Source organism: Aulonocara sp. 'chitande type north' Nkhata Bay, linkage group LG2 (genome assembly GCF_057382095.1).
Source record: "Aulonocara sp. 'chitande type north' Nkhata Bay isolate Kocher_YH1m ecotype deep benthic linkage group LG2, A_spYH_male_GT1.1, whole genome shotgun sequence".
NCBI classification, from domain to species: domain Eukaryota; kingdom Metazoa; phylum Chordata; class Actinopteri; order Cichliformes; family Cichlidae; genus Aulonocara; species Aulonocara sp. 'chitande type north' Nkhata Bay.
In genome coordinates this window covers 27723184-27749315 of record NC_141345.1, presented here as the reverse complement: position 1 = coordinate 27749315, position 26132 = coordinate 27723184, and the positions used below count along the sequence as shown (strand labels likewise).

At 40.0% G+C, this 26132-nt stretch overlaps 2 protein-coding genes across 12 annotated transcripts in view; both read left to right on the top strand.

Annotated features, from left to right (window-relative positions):
- Nucleotides 1-10911, top strand: part of jakmip1 (janus kinase and microtubule interacting protein 1) — a 30334-nt gene extending 19423 nt beyond the window's left edge. For 7 of the 8 annotated variants that reach the window (XM_086314940.1, XM_086314924.1, XM_086314915.1 and 4 more), the window contains exons 7-23: nt 159-305; nt 541-711; nt 1905-1964; nt 3254-3382; nt 3591-3719; nt 3884-3967; nt 4876-4938; nt 5809-5907; nt 6729-6830; nt 6944-6997; nt 7079-7144; nt 7821-7889; nt 8087-8164; nt 9103-9312; nt 10394-10459; nt 10603-10679; nt 10775-10911. In XM_086314940.1, coding sequence (XP_086171066.1) covers nt 159-305; nt 541-711; nt 1905-1964; nt 3254-3382; nt 3591-3719; nt 3884-3967; nt 4876-4938; nt 5809-5907; nt 6729-6830; nt 6944-6997; nt 7079-7144; nt 7821-7889; nt 8087-8164; nt 9103-9312; nt 10394-10459; nt 10603-10653 — 1578 coding nt within the window. In that variant the 3' untranslated portion in view covers nt 10654-10679; nt 10775-10911. The remainder of the gene's footprint in view (nt 1-158; nt 306-540; nt 712-1904; nt 1965-3253; nt 3383-3590; nt 3720-3883; nt 3968-4875; nt 4939-5808; nt 5908-6728; nt 6831-6943; nt 6998-7078; nt 7145-7820; nt 7890-8086; nt 8165-9102; nt 9313-10393; nt 10460-10602; nt 10680-10774) is intronic. The other variant, XM_086314974.1, reaches the window with a different exon arrangement.
- Nucleotides 10912-11213: 302 nt separating this feature from the next.
- LOC147338060 (uncharacterized) lies at nt 11214-25954 on the top strand. Of its 4 annotated transcripts, none has more exons than XM_086314881.1 (18): nt 11214-11351; nt 13804-14009; nt 14292-14433; nt 15431-16315; nt 16991-17467; nt 17560-18900; nt 19016-19105; nt 19247-19402; nt 20374-20490; nt 20722-20844; nt 20945-21001; nt 21093-21641; nt 22003-22251; nt 22489-23182; nt 23349-23476; nt 23553-23606; nt 23710-23875; nt 24787-25954. In XM_086314881.1, exons 2-17 carry the CDS (start codon nt 13837-13839, stop codon nt 23836-23838), a joined length of 5364 nt encoding a protein of 1787 aa, XP_086171007.1. In that variant the 5' UTR covers nt 11214-11351; nt 13804-13836; the 3' UTR covers nt 23839-23875; nt 24787-25954. The 4 variants fall into 4 exon arrangements, with proteins under 4 accessions (XP_086171007.1, XP_086170996.1, XP_086171017.1 ...); XM_086314870.1 differs by having other exon boundaries at nt 23346-23476; XM_086314891.1 differs by lacking the exon at nt 23710-23875 and having other exon boundaries at nt 23346-23476.
- Nucleotides 25955-26132: the final 178 nt, after the last annotated feature.

The window sequence follows — 26132 nt, the reverse complement described above, 5'->3', positions numbered from 1 at the left end:
TTTAGACACCATGAAGAGTATGGATGTCGAATAAACCTGAATCCGAATATTTCCTAACTTCCTCACTGTTGATGTTGACTGTCCTAGTTAAGATGGAAATTCTGTGGCGACACTTAAGATTACAATGTCCCCCCTCCCTGTTTCCTTCCTCTGTTCAGTTGAAACGGGTGCGAGAGGCAGAGAGCCAAATGAAGCCCATGTTTGAGAAGAATAAGCGGCTGTCCAAGAAAAATGATGACCTCCTGCAAACACTGCAGCGCATGGAGGAGAAACTCAAGAACCTGAGCCGTGAGAATGCTGAGATGGTAAGTGCAACCAACATGTCTTCCTAAACATCTGCTGATGACTCTTAACTCCCTCTTTTTTTAACCCGAAGATAAAATCAAAAAGTAGTAATAGGATGTAGTAGATATTATAGTTTTATCTAGTCTATTCAAGACGTTTTATGGTTTTTAGGGCTCTCTGAAGGAAAGAGGACCTCTGCTGGTCATTTGATGAATAGCATGAAAAATAATTAGTCCATCTGTTTCCCTCCTGCAGAAGGAGAAAGCTTCCTCCTCTCGGCCACCATCACAGCAGCAGTCTGTTCAGGCCCAGATGAAGCGACCAAGCTCCCTGACCGACCTGACCCACGCCCATGAGGAACAGGAAGTAGAGTTCCTCAAGCTGCAAGTTGCTGAGCAACGCGGCATCATTGATGAGCTCACGCAGGTCAGGACAGGGTTACATGACTGTTAACACATAAGGTCATACAACAGTATATACTCAGATAACATTACTCTGTCAGCTCGTCTGTTAGATGTTTTTAGATAGCTCTCACTATAATATCTCTTAATGTATTGGCAATACATTATGGCAAAAGATTATTATTGTAGGCATAATATTAGGCCCTGACAAATGCAGGAGTATTAAGAGAAGTAACAATATTGATATTCAGTGATTTAAAATCGTATATTCCATTATATCAGCTGAAAATCTTTTTTTCTTTTTCTTTCAGACACACGAAACATGAACAGATTTACATAATATTTCTTATGTGTAGTTATTTATTTACTCATTTAAGCTCTGCTTGTTCTGTTTGGATCATCTGGTTGCTATGTTAAACCTGTTCCAAGCATTTTTATTTCCCACAGTCAACTTGCCCTCTGGTGTCCAAACTGCAACATCAGCACTCCACATTGCTCTTCTGTCCCGTCTTTACTTTTTAAATTAATCGGCCTGTATTGAGTGCCGAGGCCAACAAATCAGCAAACAGTTCTGGCTCTGCAAATGATAATATGATTTTTCATGTGTGTACTTCACTGGAAGCGTATAGAGGTTTCTGTCTTGATATTTTATCTGTAATATGTCAGTGGATTTTTTTAAGTGTGCCAATAACAATATACAAATACATAATAAAATCATCTGCATTGCCATGGCTAGAAGGGGGACGTTTATTGTGACAGTACTAACACTGAAGTTGTGCTTCTCTCTGCGTTTTTGACCCCTCTGGATCAGGGGAGCATACATGTCTTATACATGTCTTATACATGTCAGAAGGATCAATGGTTATATGTTTGTTTGTTTTTTAAAAAAACAAAAAACCTTGAGAAGAATGGCCTAGTCTTTAGTTTTTGCCTATGTTTCCCCTCTTATCTTCTTTACATTCACTGACACTGTCAGTCTGACAGCTTGAGTTATTAGAAGCTGCTAAATTCTTGAATTTACAGTTTAATGCTGTGACTTTATTTAATTTGAAATATAGAAAAGAAATGTAACTAAATTAGACTCTGCTGAACAAAACATTTTATGCTGATGGCAGGTAACGTTTTGATTGATGAATGTGAATCCCGTGCCACCACAGATGCCTCCGATTGCTCTCTTAAAGGTCAGAATTTAAAAATGTTCATCTGTTGTGTCCTTAGGAACGTGATCGATTGGTGATGAGCAAAAAGAACAGGAAGAAACCTTTCAAGCTGCCGAAAGTGAGTTTTCATCAGTGTTTTTACACATCTGTTAATCCAGTGGTGTGTAACTAAGCAACTTCCCTATCTGTGGTTGACTGACCCTTGAGCATTGTTTTCACTTGTGTGTTTGTGTTTAATTGGGCTCAGGGGACAATTATGACACCATCCCTCACTGCTGGGACCATCACAGTGAGCACACACGCAGCTAGTTGAGAATTATTTGTTTTGGGGTTTTTTTATTATAGATTTTTTTTTTATGTGAGTATATTTTTGTTCTTTATAAGATAGTGTTACTAGAGACTGGACATGCATCACAGAAACTGCAAGCTGTATGCAGCATTTCATGCTTTTATCTGTGCCAAAGGGATTAAAGGGATGACAATATCTAATTGGCTGAGGTGACAGAGTTTGAAAGAAATAATTGCTAAGTACTTGTGTGTGCATGTTTGGGCTAATACATCAGGGGACATTTTAGAGTCTGCGATGTTGCTAGGAGGAGGAGTTTGTAGATGCATGACATTTATTTTCTTCCTCCTCCTCCTGGAACCAGTTTGTTAGCTTGGCAGGTTCAGCACTGAATTGGGGCACAGCAGCTTGGCTTTTGGACTTGCACCTGGAAATTTGGCTTTCCTTTTTAGGACAAACCCAGACACTGACCATTTTTTTTCGTAGGAGTTTGATTGTAACCAGAGGCTTTGTTGTCGGCTTTTTAGATTTTGTTTAGGAGTGACAAAAAAAGCTGTTGTACTTTATGGGCTGCACTTCAGTTTTTAGATCTGCTGGTGTTTTTGAAGATATGATAGATGTATATTTAAGATATTATTTGTAGTTTACTTTTTGGCCTGGCAACAACATGACAGAGTACATCCTCTTTATCCTCTATTTCTCTTCTTTCATTTGCCTGTGTGCCCTGGTCTGCCTTTATTTCTCTGGTTGCCAGGAAATGACTTATAAACATGATGGTAAGCACTTTGGAGTCTGGAAAAGTTAAAAGCAAAAAAAAGTAAACAGTCAGTGCGGTCATTCAGTCTAAGTTTTTTAAAATGAGATTACTGACTGAATGACCGTGTCTAGATTTAACAAGTTTGAACTTTTAGTCATTTTTCATCTTACTTTGCAAAAGTAATTGGATTTCTTTTGGGTTTGATGACATCAATATTTGGTTTAAAAGTTTCCTAAGCTGAAATCAGATGCAGTATAGTTCTGGATAATAATTGTTTTTGTTTCCAACTGCTGATACGCAGAATAACATATGTGTAGATCTGAGGTTGATTTAACCCTTTTCCCCCCTCCACTGCTCTCTGCAGAGGCATGTTGTGGAGACATATTTTGGATTTGATGAGGAGTCGATAGACTCTGAAACCTCCTCACTGACCTCTTATAACACTGACCTCACTGACCGCACGCCTGCAACTCCAGAGGAGGACTTGGAAGAGGTAGGAAAGTCCTTTTGTATCCACTGAAAGAAATATCTTAACATCTTAAACAGCTGCAAGATGTGGAAAATAAATCTTGGGTTAATAAATCAGAAGAAAGTAAGATGGAACGTTAACAGTAATTTGCAGATTAATATATGTGATTATGAAAAAGTAAAGGGTGAAGCTTTATGTGTTAATTTGACACATTCGCTCTTTGATATCACAGAGCATTTCCCGTGAGGAGTCAGAGCTTCGTTTTCGTCAGCTCACTAGAGAGTACCAGGCTCTTCAGCGGGCCTACGCTCTCCTGCAGGAGCAGACTGGGGGGTCTCTGGATGCAGAGAGGGAGGCCAGGGTTCGTATCTGCTCCCACCTTCCAAATGTGCTACGTACAAGTCTAACTTCCAATTCAAGAAAATATTTAGAGCATAGATCCTCATTATGGTTTTCTCAGTCTGCTCTATTCATTCCTTTTGTACTTGGATTTAAGTCTCTGATGGCTCATTTTCCCGCCCACAGACCCGTGAGCAGCTGCAGGTGGAGCTCAGCAGCTGCCAGGCAAAGATCGTGGATCTGGAGAAGGCCCTGGCTGAGCGGGGGCAGGTAATAAAGACAGTGGATGGGGGCAGAAGCTCACTGGTCCTGCTCTCACTGGGCCTCCTGCATGTCTGTCTGGCTGCTGTGCTCCTTGGCTGGCGCTTTGCTGACCAGGTCTGCCGCAGATTCCTGTGATGTCACTTCCTGCATGTGTGATGTCAGTGCTGTGCCTGCATTCTCTCCTTCACCCTCTGCCCTTACCGATGATGGTGTTTTATTTTAAATACTTGTGTCTGAGTTACTCATTACAGATTAAACACTTCAACCACCTTGATTCATTTTAGCTTTGTATAGATTAACACATAAGATTTTCATGTGGTAGTATATAACTTTCTGTTAAAACATGAAAATACTCACTTAATACAACTTGATTTTGGTTATTTGATGTGTACGAAAGGCATCTTGGTCTGAGAAGTAAGCCAAACCACTGGATGTGTAGTGGGAAAGCCTCTGGCTTTTTTTTGCTTAAAGAAAGTAGTGAGAGAATCACTGAATTTATCATGCCGAGTTCATATCAGGACACTTTGTTTACTTTTTTGTGAAGCATTTCATTGAGTTACTGCATGTTGCCTGTGGCTTGATCCAGCTGGTATTCTGACTCGCTTTGCTGCTGTTTTTCATCTCAGATTGCCATTTGGTCCTCATGTTGCTGTGAACTCTTGTTGCCTGTGATTGCAGCTCTTTTGCTTTGGTTATCTGATTTGGCTTCATTTGTCTGCATCAATAAACTTGTGCTCCTGCCACCCTGTGCTATCTTTTTTGTGTCTGTTTTGCATTTGCTTGTGTCTTTTAAGCTGCAAGTTTGAGGGATGGGAGTTTTGTTCATCACACTATGTCATTGCAGATCCTTTAAATCTTCTTCTGTTCCTGCCAGTGTCATTTCTCGCTCATGTTGTGTTTGGTTGTTATGGCAGGATTCAAAGTGGGTAGAGGAGAAGCAGTACTTGCTCAGGACCAACCAGGAACTGCGTGAGAAGGTACATTAGATTAGCCTTCTATATCAAGGCATTCAGTACTAGTTGTAATACCTGATTTTCATGATCAGATGTGTTCTTTATTAACCACCTCTGAAAACGTTATATTTTGTATAAACATAAGCAGAATAAAAACTTTTACTGAGAAAATAGTGACAGAGTTAGTTAATGTAGCTGTTTAAAAGATAATTATCTATGTAACTCTCAGTTGATTAAAAAATTGATAACATTTATAAGATAACTAAAAGTAAATACACAATTTAAAATGTATGCACGAGAGTAACAGCTGTAAAGATGTGCTGTAAAGTTTGTAGTTATAGACACAGAAAGCAAAGTCAATGCAGTTCCTTAAGTCTGCATTCTGTCTAATGGCCAGGAGGGGGCAGATCCTTTGGCTCAAAAAATAAGTCAGGCTTTATAGAAGTCGATTGGAAATAACCCTCAGCTCCCTTGATCAGTGATCTAAGTTAACAATTTCCAGATGATGTTATGGACTTAATCACTAGGTAATTATTTTAATATAAAATTATGTTCTTTTGCAAAACTTTGGCCCACATTAAAATAAAAAAGAAGCCTCAAACATATTATTTGTAAGAGTGGGCCTATTTGATTGATGCCAGTACAAGTGTGCAGTGTCTCTCAGTTTCACAGTCAGATTCACTCACAATTTTTATATATGGTTTCAAAATTGCAAGAAACTGACAAAGCATTGCAGCTAGAGTGGCTTTGTCCATCTTCTTTATACAGTCTATTACATATTGTGCACGGTGAACAGACTTTTGGCATCTTGGACACTGTCCTCAATATTTACAAACAAGACTTTGAAACATTTCATAGTGTTTAGTATGTGTAACGAATCTGTTGTGTTTGCAGATGAGTGCGCTGCAGCAGGCGGAGTCCCGGCTGCAGGCTGAGGTTCAGGATGCTCGGGACCAAAATGAGCTGCTGGAATTCAGAGTCCTTGAACTGGAAGTAAGAGACTGTGCCAACATCATACTGTCACCAGGAGGTGACAACAACAATCTCAGCTCCAGACGCAAGACCTATATACAGTGACTCATCAGACAGACAGACATAGCCTTAAACACACTGCTCAGTTCTTCACTGTATGCATCTGTGTTTCCTTGTTTTGCATGGCAGCTGTGTACTTTACCCTTTACTGAAATTGAATATTTTTGTCAATGAAGAAATGTTTTGTCAAGAATATAATTTTTAAGTAAATAAAAATATATTTAAGTTCACCATCCACTCCCATTTTTCTTCATTTTGTCTCATTTTTGCATGCATATCCCAATTTTCTGTTGTTGTATTTTTCACAATTTGAAAGTTGATGTATATGAACAAAATGAGGACGGATCCCATGGAATTATGCTTTTGTTTCCTTTTTTAAAAAAAATAAGAATTTGCATACCATACTATTAAGATGATATTTTTTATTTCTAAAGTCCCATCACCCTGATGGAGTCCACTCTCCATCAGTTTAAATAGCAGTTGTATCTCAATGTTGGGAAATGACACGTCACTGGCTTAATTTAGAGTTTCAGCATGTTATTCTGTTGGCTTGGTTTCTTTGACCCCTTTTCCATCGGTTTTCACCGCCCTCCTTTGGCAGATCCTGATCATGTTGTCATTGTCATGTAAGTAAATCCCTCATTCCCTGCCATTTTGCATAGTGTCATTGACTTACACCACCATTTATTTTTCTTTTTGTTGATCAGAACTGCCCGTGGTACAATGAATAATTGCATAGCTGACATTATGTGTGAATATTAACACATTGTTTGCATACATAGGAAAGGGAACGCAGATCACCTGCCCTCAATCTCCACATGTCTGCGTTCCCTGAGAACAGTAGCAGTGCCCTGCAAGTCTACTGCCACCAGGAGGGAGTCAAGGTGAATGCACTAGTAAAAAACAAACAAACTAGAACCTTTCTTCTAAATGCTTTCTTGAGTACCTGCACAGTTAATATAACAGCCTTGATGATTTAGTTTGGGGGTTTTTGCAGGATGTAATCATTCCTGAACTGATGAAGAAGTTGGATATTCTGGGAGATAATGGGGTGAGTTCGAACCCACTGTAAAAAAATCACTTTAGTCTTAAAATTTCTAATGAGTCTTTGTCAATGTTGTATTTTCTAAAGAATCTCAGAAATGAAGAGCAGGTGGCTGTGATCCAAGCAGGGACTGTGATCTCACTCTGTGAAAAGGTGAGTGGAAAGTTTCTCTTTTCTGACACACAGTGGACAAACATTGCTATAACACCCTGTTACCACAGCAAAGCCATTTCATTCAAGCCTGCATATTTGATATAGCAAGGATTTAATGCTGGATGCCCTCACTGATGCAACCCTCCCCGTTTATCCAGGCATGGGGCTGGCACTAAGAGTACATTGGTTTGTGCCACACCCCTTGGCTGGGTTAAACATCCCGAGCAATGGACAGTGCACAAGGTGAAGGAGAGAGTGCAGATAGGGTGTTGTGGGTGGAGTTGAGTGTCAGGGGTGATTTGTGAGAGAAGAATAGCAGCAAGAGTAAAACAGATTGTTGTGAGCTCTGCTATGATGTATGATTGGAAGACACCGTAAGAGTGGCAAACTTGAGTTGGTTTGGACATGTGCAGATTGATATATTGGACAAAAGGATGATAAAGATCGAGCTGCCAGGCACGAAATAAATGAGAATGACCACATAGAAGAGTCATGGAGGTGGTAAAGGAGGATATGCAGAAGCTCAGTGCAACAGAAGAAGATGCTAGAGAAGGGGTGAGAGAGGCAAAAGAAGAAGATAAAGACGGATTTCATTTAACTCATTTTTTGTTTAATTTAGATTAATCTTATAGAAGCAAAATGTGAATCCCACACCTTTCTGTGTCTTCATCTGCAGTGGTTGAAGCAGATAGACAGCACTGAGGTTGCCCTCACGCAGAAGATGATCGACTTGGAAAATGACAAGGTGAGAAAGTTATCTACAAATGCATAAAATTCAGCTTTCTACAACATATTCAAAGCAACGTGTTAATATTATAGTCTCCTGTTGTTATTATGTCAAAGAACTTATCAAGACTAATACGTAATTATAACTATACTACTATGTACAACATGCTACCTTCTACCAAGCCCTGCATTATAGATTATAACATCTTATTGCAGGAGCTGTTTAGTAAGCAGAAAGGATTCCTTGAGGAGGAGTTGGACTACAGGAAGCAGGCCTTGGACCAAGCCTACATGGTACGAAGCTTGGAGCAATAATACACAGCGTGCTTTTACCTGCATATGAACACAGACATATCTGCTGCTTACCATTGTGTATATTTTTACTTACAATGGCTGATGATAAAGTAATTCAGGAATGCAGGGGTGCAGCATTATCATTTCAGCATGAGATAAACATCTAGGACCCTGTTAACCATCACAAATGCAACATGCTCCATCAAGGTAAAATTTGCTACATTGTGTTGGGATACTGCATCTTTTACCACTGAAGTCTAAATTATTTTAATAATCTTAGCCACTCAGTTGGCCGGGATACGTGGCCACTTGTTTATGACCTAAACCTCGATCAGATTTACTCTCTCTTGATTTGAGAAAGTATGATATGATTCATTTATGAATATCCTATTTCAAGTTGCTCAGGAGAAAGTTAAAAGAGTGAGTTTAATAATAAGGTTTTAATTATATATTTTTAAAGCATGAATCTTAAAGCATTCTCCACTTCCACTGATTTAACTAGACTGTAGCCAGATAACAGAAGTTAACACTTAGATCATTCGCCATATAATTCTAACCATTTTACTTGGTCAGTTTTGGTGTTGCTTTGTGTTTATAGTCCCACTTGATATTGCGTTGGGCTGATCTTGGTTCTTACTTGGAATTTGTTGTTTGAACAATGTGTAAAGAAAAGCACAGTTTGTGTTGTTAACCAAATCAAGTGACCATGTAAAAACCAAGGTTGAATAGCCCTCAATGTAAAGTGGAAAAGTGTTCCCCATATCTGCCATGGTCACAGTGTTGTGTGTATGTGTCTGTGTGTTTGTGTGCATATGTGTATTCCCTTGTTTGTGCTTGTGCATGCCTGTGTGTGTTCCTGCATGTGCATGTGCACGTCCGTGTGTGTGTGTGTGTGTGGGTGTATACATGTATGCGTGTATATGTGGCTGGCTGTGCAGAGGATCGAGGAGTTGGAGGCCACGCTGTATAGCGCTCTGCAGCAGGAGCAGCCGGCATGCCAGGCGGTGGCTGAGTCGCTGACAGACAGGCAGAGGGAGGAGCTGAGGCTAGCCGTGGACAAGCTGCGGCGTCAGATTCTCCGGCAGAGCCGGCAGTATGACAGTCAAATCTTACAGGAGCGCATGGAGCTCCTACAGCAGGCCCAGCAGGTAAGGCTCAAAACAAACCCAGTCAGGTTGTTGAGTCCTGCCCTCCCTGAATCTGACCCCTGGTACCTGTCTGGAACTTTTAACCCCACCAGATCTCTGGTGCTTTGAAAAAGATGCAGTATCCCTGTACGTGCTACCTGTAACTCTATCTGTAAGTGCATATGTAAAAGTGGGTGAGTGGAAAGATGAGACAGAATGACCTTGGATTTGTGTGAGTGTTTGTGTGTTTCATTGTGATCTGAATACCCTGACACCTTCAGTATCCCTCCACTCAGCAGCCCTTTCGATACTTTACACCCATGGCTTTTGGCATTGTGTTATCCATTGACTACATGACACTACATGTACTCTAACTCACTAACAAAATATCCTCTAACCGTACTTACTGCACATTTTTAATGTATCTACTAATTAATATGCTCAAACTACTGAACCGATTAGAAATCAACATGTTTGCAGGTCCGAGAAATGCATCTGATTTAATTTGTGATATATTTTACAATAATAACTCTGAGAATTATGCTCACTTAAAAAGTCCCCACAGTGTGGCTTTTATTAACACTCGTTCCAATTTCTCTGTAGTTAAGAAGTGATATTTAACTGGAGCATTCACCTCAACCTCAATTTGATTTGCTGCACAAGATATTAACTTCAAAATGTCATGTATTTGTTTTAAAATATGCCTGCCTGCCTCAGTTGTATTTATGTACTGTATAGTGAGCACTCACAGTGGAAAGCTATTTAAACTAATATGTTAGGAACAAAGAACCGAGTCACTGATGAAGCCACTCAGCTTTTAAGTCTCAAACAGTGTCACTGTTAAATCTGCTCTTCAGTTGCCATGGCAGCTCATTCCAACAGCTGCCATGGAGACAGTATGGCATGATGGGAAAGTCAGAAGACTATTTGGAGTGTCTGCAGGAATAGATTGATAGCAGCCTAACTTAACTGTTGAACCATGTGTGAAATAAATAAAGAAATGAAATGAAATGTTGTTGCACCTGAGGAAATGATTGTGTCAGAATCAATCAGATGTGTTTCGCGTGGCCACGAGCTAACCACTTCTGTCTTTTTGTTGCAGAGAATAAGAGAGCTGGAGGACAGGATTGACTTGCAAAAGAGACAAATAAAGGAAATAGAGGAAAAGGTACACACTCAAATTTGACTTGTTTTTTATTAGTGCAAGGTATCAATGACATCTTCTGTGCGGTGGTGTTTTCTAAACTTTTTGTCACTTTTTTCTTCTCTCTCTTTCCTCACCTGTTGATTAAACCTCTTGTGTTCCTTTAGTTTTTGTTCCTCTTTTTATTTTTCTCTTTAGCATTTATTCTTTGGCCTTAATGAAAATGCCCATGGACCCACATCAGGTAGAAGTAACTGTATAATACTAGAATTCGGCACAGTTTTGATGCCTGCCAATAATTCTTAGGAAAGAGTTCAAATTTTCTTTTCTTTTTCTTAGGTGTTAAGGTGCTGTGGTGGCGAGCGAAGATGAGATAAAACCTAATTGTTTTTTATGCATTTGTAGACAGTTCAACTAAACCTTATGGCCTTTTTGATAAATGTGCACTTTTGCAGAAGACTGGAATGCAAACATATTTGAAAATTTAATAAATAACCAGATATACATGAGAAGAAAGTGAGATTTATTTATAAGTAACATCTGTTATAGTGATCCCTGGACCTGGAACATAAAACCCCAACTCCTCTGTAAAGCAAACACTTTGATTTAACGAGGGAAAAATCTGAATCAGACGATTTACAAACGCAAGAAGAGCCACAGCCTCAGCTGAAGGAATGCCAAGCAGGACAATGGAAGGGGACAAATGGAGAGAGGAGACGAAGAATGAAAGCACAAGGCTGACTGACAGGGTGAACAAGCTGAGCGCCAACTGGATATGGAGGATTTTGGCAAAGTCCAACGTCTGTGCCGTTTCTAAGGAAACAGCAGTGCGTCTAAGTTCGCTGAGCAGGAGCTGAACTATTTGGAGGTTTCTTGACGCACTGAAAAGGAACGAACGGTGAAAACGCAAAAACAGGTTTGTTGTTTCACTTCACCTTTCATAAATACTCCTTTGCAAATTTGTCACCAAGGATGGCTTCGATTAAGGTTTTGTGACTTTGTCTATTTTTAGATTACAAGAAATCTGTAAATGATTGAATTTCTAATAACACTACCACTGATTTATGTAATTGCACTGTTACACATTTGCCACACTTGATTGCCAGAAATCTCAAAAACCTTTTCGTGAATAGTTTCAAGTAGGAACTCTTTTTTCAGCTAAACTAATACACTGCCAGGTGGAAGTGGCATGCAAATAGCTACCATAACGGTTCAGCTGAGTGGGACACCGTTAATGCTTACATCCTGTCACGGTGCTATAAGCAGACACCTCGTGTCACTGGTAGTTGCATGCATCTTTCTGCACCTCCTTTTTGGTATTAAGGAAACAGTCTTTCAATATGAATCTGGTTTGTGGATGTCTTTTTAGCATTGCAATCATGATTTCTGCAAAAGAGATATTTAGCAAATGTACTTTTTTACCACAAAACCTCTGTTTCCATCATATTTAAGAGGTGCCACGAATCTCCATAGCTGATACTTCCAAGCCAGGATAACTCAGAGCAAAACAATAGGTAAATAAAAAACACTACAAACAAAAGAGAAAAATTGGTGCTTGTTTAATTTTTGGAGTGGACCGTCCCTCGAAATGTTTAGGTTCACGTTTTTTTTGTATATATCTTCAAACAATATTCAATCAACGATATTACTCAACGCACACTATGTCCAGGAGCAATCATCAGTGCAGACACAAACTGTTGAACTGAAGTGATTGTATGACATAAAACTTTTGTATGTGTAACACCTGCTTAGTATAGTAGGGTTAAACTTATAGACTAGATTCGAGAGGAGTAAAATAAATTTGAGAGAATTGAGTGTTGAACAGCCGGCAGATTTATTACAATGTTACAGTGGTGCAATAATCCAATGTAAACAGCATAGAAAATTAACAGAAAATCAACAGAGAAGAGCGCTCTTTTGAAAATAACAACAAAATAAAATAAAATAAGTAGTCTCTTTAGACCTGACTCCTGATGAGCAGGATATTGGGAGTTCAATAGTTTCCCAGAGAAACAATCCGTATGAAGTAAGCAGTTTTTGCTCTTGCTTATCTGAAATCCTGCGATTCGAAGTAATTCAGACTGTAGCTCTACTCCTGCATCCAGAACAGCTGGCCACACTGCTTTTGGATTCGCCAAGAGTTTTCACAGGGTCTGGCTCGCCATCCATATCCAGAACCACTTCAGATCCAGGATCACAAAAAACCAGTCTGCACATACAGTACAGAGCAATAAACAGAATAGTTCTTAACAGTTTTTCTAAATAAAATGAGATCTCATAAAGTTTTCAAAATCAAGTACACTGTTGTTTTAACATTGTTCTGTCTCTATGAATTCCATTTGTATTGCTTTACAGCATTACAATCAATTGTATTTAAATACCCCTTTTTAAGGCATATGTAATCACATCATGAAATGTTTGTAACGTAACTAGTTTTAAATAACTTATTTACATGTATTAACCTATAACTGAAATGACAAAGTGCAGGAAAGGCACTGGACAACATTTATGGCTAAAAGAAAAGTGCATCCTGCATTAGTTTTGCGCATTTGTGAAGATGCCCAATCAAATAGACAATAAAATAAAATACGACATTCCATTTCACACACGATTCAAGTACTCCGACTGGTTTTAGCTTTTTTTTAGACAATACGGAATTCGCACTGTTGCAGTGTTTACCACATGTAAAATTAGCATAAGTTTTCCTGCTAACTTATCATCTCTAGTAACTCACCGGAATTCCCAAGAAACAAATACACGCTCTGCCTGGTTTTGGTCGAGAGTAAAACACATAAAGGCCTCTGAAAAGTACATAACTTTAAGTTAGAGACTGTTGAAAATACTTTATAACACTTATTTTATACCAAAAGACTCACTGTGTAGCTTGTTATTTGCTCTCGGTGTCTTGCTCCGTTTTGCCTAGCTTAATGCAGCAACGTGCTTTTGTTGCATTCACTGAACTACGGAAAATCAAAGTGTGTTCAAGGGGTGTCGGAAATAATAATACCAGGTAAAAACAAGAAAATACTAGTAACCATGTCTATAGGGGTTACATATGTTTGTCCAGTGTGGTACAGTAGGAGGTGCAGGATGGGAGTGGATGATTAGAAGGAGGCGTAACCTGATAGATTATTGTGTGTCCAACAACTTGCTTCCAGGCTGTTGACAGTGTGAATAATACATGACTGTATTTTAAGTGCATGTATCTTTATTGTGTGTGTCTGTGTTTGTCTTAGTTATAGTCTGTACAAATGTGACAGAGTTGTTAACTGGAAACATACAAGCTGCCAAAATGAATGTATGAAAACGTGTATGAGTTTTAGTTTTTTTAAGAATTGAGTTTGACACCGGCAGTTCTTGTACTGCAGGTGAAATTAACTTAGTGGGAATAAGCTGACCCAATGGAGGATCACATGACCTCGTCAGACTCAGCAGGTACCGGATGCACTTCAGTTGCCATGGTAAAGGACTCTGTAGGAGCTGATGTGGACCTGCGTGTGCTGTGTGATCGAGTGGAGGACTTGGAGCAGAGAGCGGTTTCAGCCATCCAGCCTGAGAGCTACCTGAGGAACAGGTGAGAGACTGGGTGAGAGGGGATCCAGTGACACACACATCTGCTACTGTACGCTCACTTTTGGCCAACATAATATCACGTATCACACACACCTGACTGCACTGCATGCAAGCTTGAGAGTGCACCTCTGAAAACTACTCACTGCATCTACTGCCATGTTAGGAGATAAAACTGAATCAATTTTTTTTTAATCAGAGACAGTTTAACGTTTAAAAGCTCATTTATATGATATTATACGGTGTTAAGATGATGTAATGCGATCTTGTTTTGCTATTTGATAAGGATCAGAGAGTTGGAGACGTCAGAGAGGAGCCTCCTGCTGGAGCTATATCAGCTAGCGTCTGCCTCTCAGTTCCCCAACATGCATCACTCCCAGAGGCTGGACCAGAGACTCCACATGCTCAGGGAGGAGGTCAGGACCATGGTGAGTGCTGTCTGAGAGATTCAGTGGGTCACTGATGTAGAAAATATAAAATACATTTACAGCTTTGAATATGCAAGTTTTAGAAGATGGGAGTAATATGTACTTCAGATATGAATGAGAGGCTTGTGCAGTTTACTGGGATGGACAAAATAATATCAGATTTTACCTATAAAAATAATGAATTCCCATTAAATGCAAAGTTTTAAAGGCTGGATTGTTAATAGTTTAACACTTTTACTGTTATAATATATTTTGCAAGTAGCACACTTTATATACTTTATACATACCTTGAGTAGTCACATAAATTCACTTACAGGCCATTTTTATGCATTTATTTGGCCAAAACAGATACATACTACATGACTCAGCCACTGTTATATACTGGGTTTTTTTTTACCTACACATTCAAAAGAGTCAAAAAAGTGTAGAGGTTATTGTCTTAGGTCCCAAGATTCATTCATTTTGTCTATACCAAACATTTGCACTGAATTTGGAAAAAGAGCATTCAAATTTGCAGCTCCTATTAGACGGTTACTATCACTAAGGTATTCATTTTTATTGACACTGAAGTTTATCATTTTTGGTTGCGTCTGTGTTTTATTTCTATTGCCTGTCTGGTGTATGAAGTGTATGATTGTACTGCTCTCTTTTGTGGCCAGGACATTCTTGTAAACGAGATTTCTATTCTTTTCCTGGTCAAATAAAGGTTAAATTAAAAAAGCAACAACAACAACATGCTAGTGTGATAGTGAGCATAAAGTTTTTTTATCATCTTTGTTGAGATTACATATCTTTTAGGTATCTTTAAGAAGTTTGAATGATGGAAACTTATTTAAAGTAGTTAGTTTGCCACTGTACAGTAAAACAAATACAGCTGATGATATATGTCTTATAGATATCATATACAGCTAAGACTGTTACTACTACAAATACTAGCACACAAACTAGGCTTGTAGAACATGTTATCAAGCAAGATTCTGTTCTCTGTCTCTCTCAGACTCAGGAGAAGGAGCGAGAGGAGCGAGTGTGGAGGGAGCGACTGCAGCGTTGTCAGAGGCAACTGAAGGCCAAAGAGGGAGAGATGAGTCGACAGGCCCAGTATTTTGAAAACTTTAAAACCCAACTCCAACACAAGCTCAGCCTGGCCTGGGAGAGAGAGCAGAGCCTGCAGAATCGCATCTACACTTTAGAAAAGCAGCTACTTGACATGACTGTGAGTGCCGCCACTGGTATGACAACTATCAGAGCAGTCCGAATCACTGGTGGTACTGTGCAGTGCTTGGAAGAACAAGACAGACTATCTTCCATGAGGGGAGAGGGCGAAGGAGAAGAGGAGACCAAGGAAGAGAGGCGAAAGAAATGGCAGCCAAGTGTTGGAACTGAGAGAGAAGAAAGGCGAAAGGGCGATGAGGGAAAAGCAGAGAACAGCATAGGAGGAGGAAGAAACAGTGACACAAAACAGTCCTCAAATGAGGCAAGGTTACAAGGATTCATTGTCAGCCTGCAGGAGGATCTCAGAGTACTGCTGGAGAGAGAGGAGGAGAGGATGACTGAGAGGAAGAGACTAATGGAGCAGCTCCAGGAGGCCCAGGAGAGCAACCACTTCCTCAGCTGCAGCGTGGATGAGATGAAGTCAGAGATCCATCAGCTGAAACTATCTGAGAACTCGCTATTGGAGGAGCTTGAACACCTGAGAGAGGAGAACCTAAGACTGCAGCAGGTCCTCAGGGATTCGGCTAACCACATACCAAGCCAATCATCCGCATGCCTGGGTCCTGAGACCAGCACACCCAACTCCAGTCTGGCTGTTAATTCTGGGACTGCCAACATTTTCTCATATTCCACTGCCACGGGACAGCCATCAGTGGCTTGCTCAGGAGAGGTTTGTAGGATCCAATTAATATTCCATCCATCCATCCATTTGCTTCCGCTTCTCCTTTTCAGGGTCGCGGGGGACGCTGGAGCCTATCCCAGCTGTCATAGGGCGGGAGGCGGGGTACTATTAATATTAATATTTAATATTATTAATATTATATGAATGTTTTATCTATCTATCTATCTATCTATCTATCTATCTATCTATCTATCTATCTATCTATCTATCTATCTATCATATACTACTATAATAATAACTTAATTAGGTAGTCTGACTGTGCTCTCTGAAAATAAAGCTTGATTACAGCAGGAGAAGTTCCATATTTCAAGTTCCTTTAAAGTTTTAAGTACAAAGTACAATAAGAGAGTCCTCCCGAGTATTTACTTCTGGGACATCAGGAGTTCAGGACACTACTGATATCTAAATATCAGAACATATACGACTTACTGATGCCGGTTTGGAGACAAACTGCTGTTTTTAATGTATTCACTTATTATCACCTATTTGTGAACTTAGGCTACCAGTGTTAATTGTTAATTAATTAAAATGTTTTGCAGTGTGAAAATTATCAGTATTTCCCATAGTTGAAGGAAGCATAGGAACTTTACAATTCTTTGTTATAAGAATTTTTGTTATTCTATCGACTTTGTCAAATATTTTAAAATTGTGATTTTTGTGCAGGTGCAGCCTTATTCATCAGAGGTTCCACTTGTTCACCACCAGGCGACAGCAGAGAGCACACAGAGCAGCACAGAGCATTATTCCTCAGCAGTTAAATCAAAAATGCCAACTAAAAGTCATCCTGTAAACCTGTTTCACTACGGGTCTGAATCCAGTGCCAACTTCAAGTCACTTTCCTTGACTACAGAATCAATAGATGAGTTTAAACTTGGAAGCTGGTGCTCTGAAGGGAACTTAAACGTAGAAGAGAGCCCCAGTGAGGAATCTGATGCCCTGAGGGAAGCTTACAGGAGCTTGGGGCTAGATAGAGATCTTAAAGCTCTTCAGGAGCAACGTGACAACCTGAAGGTTGCTCTGCAGCACACACAGAGTCAGCTAAAGGAGATAGCTGAGGAAAATGCTCAGCTGAAGTTACAACTCAGGAAGCAAGCAGAGGAACTAGAGGCAGAGACTGAGCAGAGGTCTTCAGCAGAAAAGGTATTTTACACGTGGTTTAGTAGTCTTATCATTTTTATTTTCCACCAAAGACATCCAGTATATCACTGATCAAACTCTGTATCTCTGTACAGATTAACACACCCTCTACTTATGGTGGGAATGATCAACCCAGGTCATCTCCTACCCAAGATGGCAACATTCTTGCTCTTGCCCAGGATGATCTTATCCAAAGCCTGAATCAGGAAAACGGGGCATTGGCAGAGAGGATCCAGGAGCTTTTGGCTCACATTGAGCGCAAAGAGGATGACATCACAAAGCAGCAAACCCAACTGATGGAGCGTATCTCCCAGCTAGAAGAGGATCAGGTCAGGCTGGAGCAGGAGAACCGGGAACAGGGGTGTTTGATCTCAGAACTCACCAAGAAGACTGAGGATGATCTGAACACCATCATGGATCTGCAGCAGAAGTTAGTCCAAGGAGAAGAAGCTTCACATTTGATGTTCAATCAAGAAACTGACTCTACGAAAACAGGATCAGTATCTGGTAGTCAGCATAATAATCTCTGTGATTTACTAAAAAGCAGCTCACAAAAAAATCATCTTCATCTTGATTCACAAAAAGATGAAGCAGCCCAGCTGACCAATTCAGTCCAGAACCTCAAAACAGACCAAGAAGAATTGACTAAATCCATAAATTCACTCAGAGAGCAGCAAAGAGAAGTAGCTCTGTCAGTCCAAGTACAGACAGAAGAGAAACAGCAATTAACTCGGACAGTATGGGGACTGAAGGAGGAAAAAGACCACATCTCTAAAGCTCTGGCTGACCTTAAACAAGAGAAAGAGCAGCTGAGCAGGGCAGTCTGTGGGCTGAGAGATGAAAGAGAACACTTTAAAAGGTCCATAAACGGCCAAAAAGAGGAGAAAGAGCAGCTAACCAAGTCTTTATCTGCACTTGAAAGAGATAAAGGGGCAATATTAGAATTTCTCTCAAGTGGAAAAGAAGAGCGAGAGGAAATAATGAAGTCACTGCAGAGTTTACAGACAGAAAGAGACCAGTTAAGCCAGACAGTGCTGTATCTGAAACAAGAGAGAGACAAACTAACCGATTCTCTTAAGTGTCTGAAGGAAAAGAGAGACCAGGAGCAAATATCTCACAGTTTAAAGGAAGAACACGACAGGTTGATGAAGTCAGTAAGCAGCTTGGAGGAAGAAAAAAGAAGAACTGAATATTCAGTCCGTTGTTTGAAACAAGCAGAAGAGCAGATAATGCAGGTAATTCAAGACCTTAGGGAGGAAAGAGACAGCCTACAAGGTCTCAGCATCCAAAAACAAACAGAGGAGAGGAATCAAAAGCAGCAGATGTTGAACTCAAGCAGCGCTGGTTTGACGAAGAAGAGTGAGATTCCTGCTGAGACTGCAGATTATGCTACACAAAGATGCCAGACTAATAACCATGGTGGAAACTTAATACAGGTATTGAGAATGGAGTGCATTTGTGCATGATGTCAGGGCCTGTTGTGTCAGTTTACAGAATATCCTTTCAGTATCATGGCATGATTTTTGAGGCATCAAATTTTTTGATTTATAGCAGGAAGAAAATGATCTGATGAGAGAGATTGAAACTTTGGGAGCAGAGCTAAAGAAGTCACAGGAGGAAATGGACAAGAGCCGTGCAGAGGTGGGTTTAAGCGAGTTTGTTATTAGTTTAGAAAAATTGTATTATGCAGATTTTTTCATCCTTCTTGTCATCAGATTATTTTCTTAGAGAGCCATAATATGTTTCAAAACCACACTTTCCTCATTTTGTATATATCTTCAGATCAAGAGGCTTCAGGGTGAACTGCGTCATTCAGAAACGAGGAGGGAGGAGGTGGAGAGAAAGGCGAGCCAAGCAGCTGAAAACGCGATGAAGCTCACAGATGTTGAAAATCAGATGGAAGAAATCAAGAAGGAAAATTACAACCTCACAACCCAGGTATTCAACTAGATTTACAGATACAGTCAAAATGATACCAGCCCCTAAATCTGCAACATGTTCTACATGTTAAAAAAGTGCAAAACTTATATAATTAGTGTAAGAAGATTTGATTTTCGAACATAACTGGTTGAGTCTCCAAGGACATTTCAAGATTGGTTGACTGGATTGTTGGAAAACGTATTGATCACAGGGCTTTAATTTTACGCGCTTCAATAGAAAAACAAAATACCAGTAACAGTGAAGTTTACCAGTTCCTGCAGCCACGAAGCATCTCCACAACAGGAGCGGCTTACTTTATACTTCTTAAAACAGGCACACTGGACTTAATTTTTAAGAAATAGAGTTTAATCACACCATAAAGAAAACCCCCCAGAGCTTTAAAGTCCTATTTACATTTTGTCTTGCACATACGAGTCGACTTTTATGTTCTTTTTGGTTTAGATTGGAGTGTGCTGAAGTTTCCAAAGTTTACACCTTTGCCTTTCAAGTCTACTCATTTATAGTCTTTGATGATACTTTTATTCTCGCCTCCTTCTAGCCCTTCTTCTAAGTCCTTCACAGAAATAGTCGTTTTTCTCACCTGCTGTTTTCAAACATCCCTTCAAAGAAAAGCTGTTCTTTCTTTTGCACCTTTTTCCAAGTGTGTGTCTTTGCCTCGAACTCTGTCCCTCCTCTTTGTTACTCATCTTAAACCCACACATGCAACAATTATATTTGCTTCACAGTTGAATCAAATATAGTTGTATTAGAGTTCCCAGAAGCTTAATTGGGTTTCACCACCAATTGGTGAAATGATTAAAAAGCAGAGTTCAGGTACTGCAGGTGTTGAATAATTTAGACGTGGCTGTACTACATGAAAATCCATCAAGAATTTTAATCATTCAGTGTGTTTTTTGTCTCTGAGGCCTTTCAGCTAATTTTGTACACAAAGTTTAAGCGTTAGACCTAAAGAGCAGCTGTCTCTGCAGGTGAAGGAGCTGCAGAACAAACTGACAGGCCTGCTCCGGGAGAAGACTGACATGCTGTCACTCAAGGCTCAAACAGAGGAGCGATATAACATCCTCACAGCTCAGCTCAAAGCCAAGGTAAGAATGCCAAAATGCCTTTGTTATTTGGATTCTTATACATCATAAAATACTTCTAAGTGGCCGTATGTGTTGAACAAATTAGCGTTAAACTTAAATCATTATCATGATGCTGATATGTTGTACTAGACTGTAATACACTGACACATTCTAATTCTTGGCTGGAGACAGTTTTACTCATAAGTCGTCTGTGTGTGTGTTGATGTGATGTGTGTGTGTAAAACCCCACAGACTGTTGCTCTAGAGGAGCTGAACTCGGAGTATATAGCTCTGAAAAGAGGACAAGGCAGCAGGGATGACGTTAATACTGTTCTTGTCTCACTCAGGGCACGTTACAATGACATCAGAGCTAAGGTGGGTCAGCTGTAGTTTTGCATCTAAGTTTAAGTAATAAACTGTTCTCTCTTTATACTTAATGAACAATTGTCATGTTTAAAATTTTACTTATTTGTAGTATGATGCACTGCTGAAAAGGAAAAGCCAGACAGACTTGGATATACCACCTTTAAAGGTGAGGAAATAAAGACTAGATTTATGTTCAGGTTCTGCTCAACAGATTTTAGTGGTTCGTTCTGACTGTCAGGTATTTTGTCCAATAACAGGCCAAGCTGTCTTGCCTAGTGGTGAAGTGTCAGGAGAGGAACAGCTTATTAGATCAGATGATGAAGATCTTGCAGAGACAAGGCTGTATGAACCCCTACCTCACACAGCAGGTCGAGCATCTGCTCAGCGATGCCGCTCTGCAGGAGTACACTGCAGCATTCACATTGGAAAATAACACAAAGACCTGGGATTACGCTAGTGGGTTTACTCCTGAATTTAGTTCAAAATATAAAAGCTGCACCAGTAAATTCATAACTGATCGGACCTGCCCGGTTGTATCCACCTCTGTAAAAAAGCATCAACAAACTGGAGTCACACCTGAAGCTGGAGTAGAGGGCAGAGGGAAAGAAATTTCCATAGTTTCCACCGAATCTTCAGGAAATCATCAAGACTGCGGTAGTGAATTCACACCTGTACTCACAGGATTGCTAAAGAAAGACGCCAACTCATCTGTGCCATCCTCACCAGTGCAAGAGCAAGCCACCGTCCAGGCGTCAGCGTCACCTGCTCTTCCACCAAATGAGCGAGAAATCACTGATACAGTGCCGGTGAGGCAATGCAAATAAATATAATTAATAAAAGCTTATTTTAAAACCTTAATTTGTAATATTTTTTATAAAAAAATAACATAGCCTCAGTTCCAGATTTCTGTGTTATGTTATTTATTGTATGTTTTCTGCCAGGCCTGCATTTATTCTCACTTCACTGCTTTACAGAAAAGTGTGTCTGTCTTATGTTTTTACAGTGAAAGATAATTTTTATAGAGCAAAAACTCTCTGAAATATTCTTTGTTAGGGAACGCTAACATGACCTCAGTGTGCCAGTGCTTAAATTATCAAACAAAGACTGTACTTTACATTAGAAATTGTAGACTCAGTGAAAGTCTAAGACAGTCTATTCTCGATCCAGGCACAGCTGTCTCCTTCTGCCGGTGGACCGCCCCAAGCAGCCAGTCAACCAGAGAAATTAGTGTTTCATCATCCGGAGATAAAGAAAGAGAAGTCCTCCCTCTGTGCCACCAGTGTGACTGGATACTTGTTGAGTCCTACCATTCCCTCCTCTGTCTCCTTTGCCAGTCCAAAGAGGAGGTTGAGTAGTCCTGAGAAGATCCTTAACCTCCACGAACAGCTACAGAAGACCCTGAGGAGCAGCTTTGAGGTACACTTAGGAGTTTTCTAACATAGAGTAACAAAAATATAGGTTAGTGCTGAATTATACGGAAAGGTTGATATAGATTTTTGCTTTTTTCTGATATGAAATAAAAGCCACTCTAATCTACAATTTGTCCTTTGAAGTTTCACTGACTTAGAAGTTATTTCCACGTAAAGTAAGGTAGGTCAAATCCAATCAGATCTTATATATCTAATGAATTCTAATATCTGTCTCCATCCCAAGGCTCCAAAGAGCAGAGGAAGGGGACAGGACCCCAGGAGGAGTCCATCACTGTCAGCTCCTGCAGACCTGAACAAAGCCTCTCAGACTAAGACGCTGAGCTTGAGTTTCAATAACGCGCAGATCAACTCTCTCACAGTCACCACAGCTATGAGCCAAGCTCCACACACTCCAGTAGTAACAACTAAACCAGTTGCCCCTAACAAGTCACCAACACTTTTTGAAGCAGTTGCATCTAGATCAGTTAATGCAACCTTCAGTCCCAGCATCTTTACTAACCATCACCTTAAAGGGGACACATCTGCTCTTTCTAGCTCTTCTAACTTTACTTTTTTCACCCCGGCTGCAAATAATGTCAAATCCATTTTAAGTAATGGCACTAATGAAACATTATCCTCAAAAATTACAAAGAAAATCACTGCAATCCCTGATGTATCCTATGCCGCGCATAAAGCTTCTCTACAGAGGGTTGCTACTTTTGACTCTGCTGTTACTAATCCAAAAGCCACTTCCTCAGATCCAACTGCCTCTCAAATATCAACTGCCCCTGAAGTTACAACTTTCAACATGACTTCTAAAATGGATGGTGCTATCCCTGAAGTTTCTCAGTCCAGTCAGCTGTCTCACTGCTCTCCTGAGAGATCGAACAAGTTTGCCACAACATTCACCGCTCGTTTAGGAAAAAGACCAAAGCCAGGTACTGTTCATACCACTTGGTTTAGTAAACTAATAGTAAATTCTGGATATATTAAGTCCTGCTATCTGTGTTTGTTTTGGTGTGGTTTAGTAATAACTAGGGAATAATAAAAGCAGCAGAGAGCATAACTGTACTTGACTTTTCTGTGTCCAATCCCCTCCAGAAGCTCCAGCCGAGGTTCGTTCCATTGAAGTCATCAAAACAGTGGGTCAGAGCAACCTTATGATTGGCTGGGAGAGACCACCACTCGATGAGCTGGGATGCAGTAATGGCACGTTTGTGTATGGCTACAGGGTAGGTAAACAATACATAGGATTATCTTTGTTTGTATGTGTTTTTCTTGTACTCATTATGTCTTGTTATCTCTCAGGTGTATGTTGATGGGGACTTTCACAAATCTGTCATGAGCTCAGCATGCACCAAGGTATCCACAGCTGTACAAAATCCATCCTGTCATGATAAATAAGTAAATCAAAGTATGAATGAAAGCAGGGCACACAAAGTAAGTCTTGTTTCTGTCTGTGCAGTGTATTCTTGAAAATATCGACCTGAGTGTCCCTGTCCACATCAGTGTGCAGACACTGGGATCTAATGGACTTAGTTCAGATAGTGTACACACCGTGTTTCGGACCTCAGTTAGAACTGAGCCACAGTGAAGCCACAGTGAAGCCACAGAGATGCTCAGATCAGCAGGTTGGTCCAAAGATTATTATACCAGTTTTCACCAGGTTTGAATATTAATATGTATATTATTATATTTTTTTGAATCTCTGTAGAAATACTGCAGATTCCCAGTGAGTTTGTGCCATTAGTGATTGTTTTATGCACTATAGCTGCATTTGTAACATAATTATGTACACTGCTAAAAAAAAAATGAAAGCAAATCACTTTGAAAACACACTAGATCCTAATGATCTGGACCACGTCTGGTGTTCTACTGGATGCTGGTCAGGTGAGCATGGGAAAGTCAGTGGTATCAGTTCCTTCATCCTCTAGGAGCTGCTCATATACTTCCACCACATGAGACATGATTGTGCACCAGGGGAACCCAGGACTGACTGCACAAGCGTAGGATATGACAATAGGTCCAAAGATTTCATCCTGATATGGAATCGCAGTCAGGATGCTGTTGCTTAGCCTTTAGATGTGTGTGCGTCCCTCCCCAGATATGGCTCCCCAGACCATCACTGACCACAGCTTAATGCAATACTCAAAAACAGTCAGAAAAGATGAGGGAAAAACGTCAGTGACCTCAACCTATAAAACCATTCCTGTTTTGGATGCTGCCTCATTGTTGTGCCTCTAGTGCACCAGCTGAAACTGATTAACAGCCCCACTGCTACTTAACTGACTAGAAGTTTAATTTGACTTGATGATACACTCTAATAAAAAAGTGTTCCTTTAATTTTTTTTTGAGCAGTATATACATATTTTCATTTTATCGTGTTACAGCGTTCACATTTGAAGAACAACAAAATTCAATTAAAAGTATTTTCTCCTGTGTCCTGCGTGTTGCCGCAATATACCACTAAAAAGACTACTGTGATAATCTAATTTCTTTCTGTCCTGCGTGTCCTGTGTGTGTGTGTGTGTCTGTCCTTCAGCACAGAAACATCTATATCTGCAGGCCTCTGAGGGAGCGCCCTCACCTCCGCCTCGACTGAGACACAGTCACACTGCTGGATAACCGCTCCACGTCAGGCTCAGGTCAACCAATCAGAAAAAACTCCTCTCACACGGTTATTGCCAGCCTATGATCATGCGGTGACCTGTGGTCGGCCACTAAACCTCGAAATGATGAACTAAAGATGTCATACAAAATACTGTGTAAGATCCTTGCCTCGGCTCTCAGAGTTAATGTGCATGTAAAAGCAGGTCGATCCTCATTGGAGGACCTTTCTGTTTTACAGTCTCATCTGCTGGACTTCTTAAACGAGCGAGACGTTGTGCTTGCCGGTCCACACGATTGCCAGTTTTCTCATGAAAAACTGCTAAGTGCAAATGTTTATGAAGCCAAGCTGAATCATACTGTAAAACGCTGCCTGTGACACCAACATGTACTAACACTGGTCAAACAAGACATAAAAATGACAAAGGGATGTCTGCTTCTGCTGCACTTTTACACTGTGTTAAACACAGGGAGATAATGTGTCACACTGCTTGTCATATTACTGTCTCTGTGGACTGTGGACCTGAGCAGCTGCCTAAAGGGACGTGAAGTATTTGAAAAGCCTTTTTGACAGCAACACACACTGTAAAATGTGCTGACACAACCTTGTACACAAAGTTCACAGTACTTGATTTTTACACACGAAGCCAAATATTTGAAAAGATGTTTCACTCCAAAGACTTCTCTGTTTCCTTCTCCTCATAGGTCTACAGGACTTCTTTAATCACAGACGGCAGATGTTGTTTAAGTTTGAAAAATTTGCACACAATCAGTATTGAAATCTAGAAGAAGAAATTTTAAAGAAGAGATTATCACTGATATTTTTTTGTAGAGATTATAAAAAAATATGCCAATATACCACACACTGTATGTCTTTTTGTATGAGTGACACTTTCATACCTAATAGATGTCATGTTTGCACGCTTGCATTATTTTATTTTTTTTAAATTATAACACGCTATGTTCTTTTTACTATTAACTGTATGTACGGGTGCAGAGTGATCATGGTGCAGCAAAGGTATTTTTCTATCAGTAATTGATAATATTGTTTTCCCATTGATTCCTTACAGCTGTGCAGAGAATAAATGTTTATATGCAGTCTATCTTTACTCTCTGTCTGTCTGTGCATGTGCAGTTTTGGTTTTAGAATTCAAAAGGTATGACACATCTCTGAATTAAGCAATTTCCAGTTTCTCTGTGGTAAATTGAAGTCTTTAACGCTCCCTTAGTGGCTGGCAGTTAAATTAAATAAGCCATTAAAAAACCTACTGGATTAATACA

Coding starts and splice junctions, on each gene's coding strand:
- LOC147338060 (XM_086314870.1), top strand. CDS start 13,837: ATGGAGGATCACATGACCTCGTCAGACTCAGCAGGTACCGGATGCACT. Junction 19,106..19,246: donor TGGACAAGAGCCGTGCAGAG/GTGGGTTTAAGC, acceptor ATATATCTTCAG/ATCAAGAGGCTTCAGGGTGA. Junction 23,607..23,709: donor TGAGCTCAGCATGCACCAAG/GTATCCACAGCT, acceptor CTGTCTGTGCAG/TGTATTCTTGAAAATATCGA.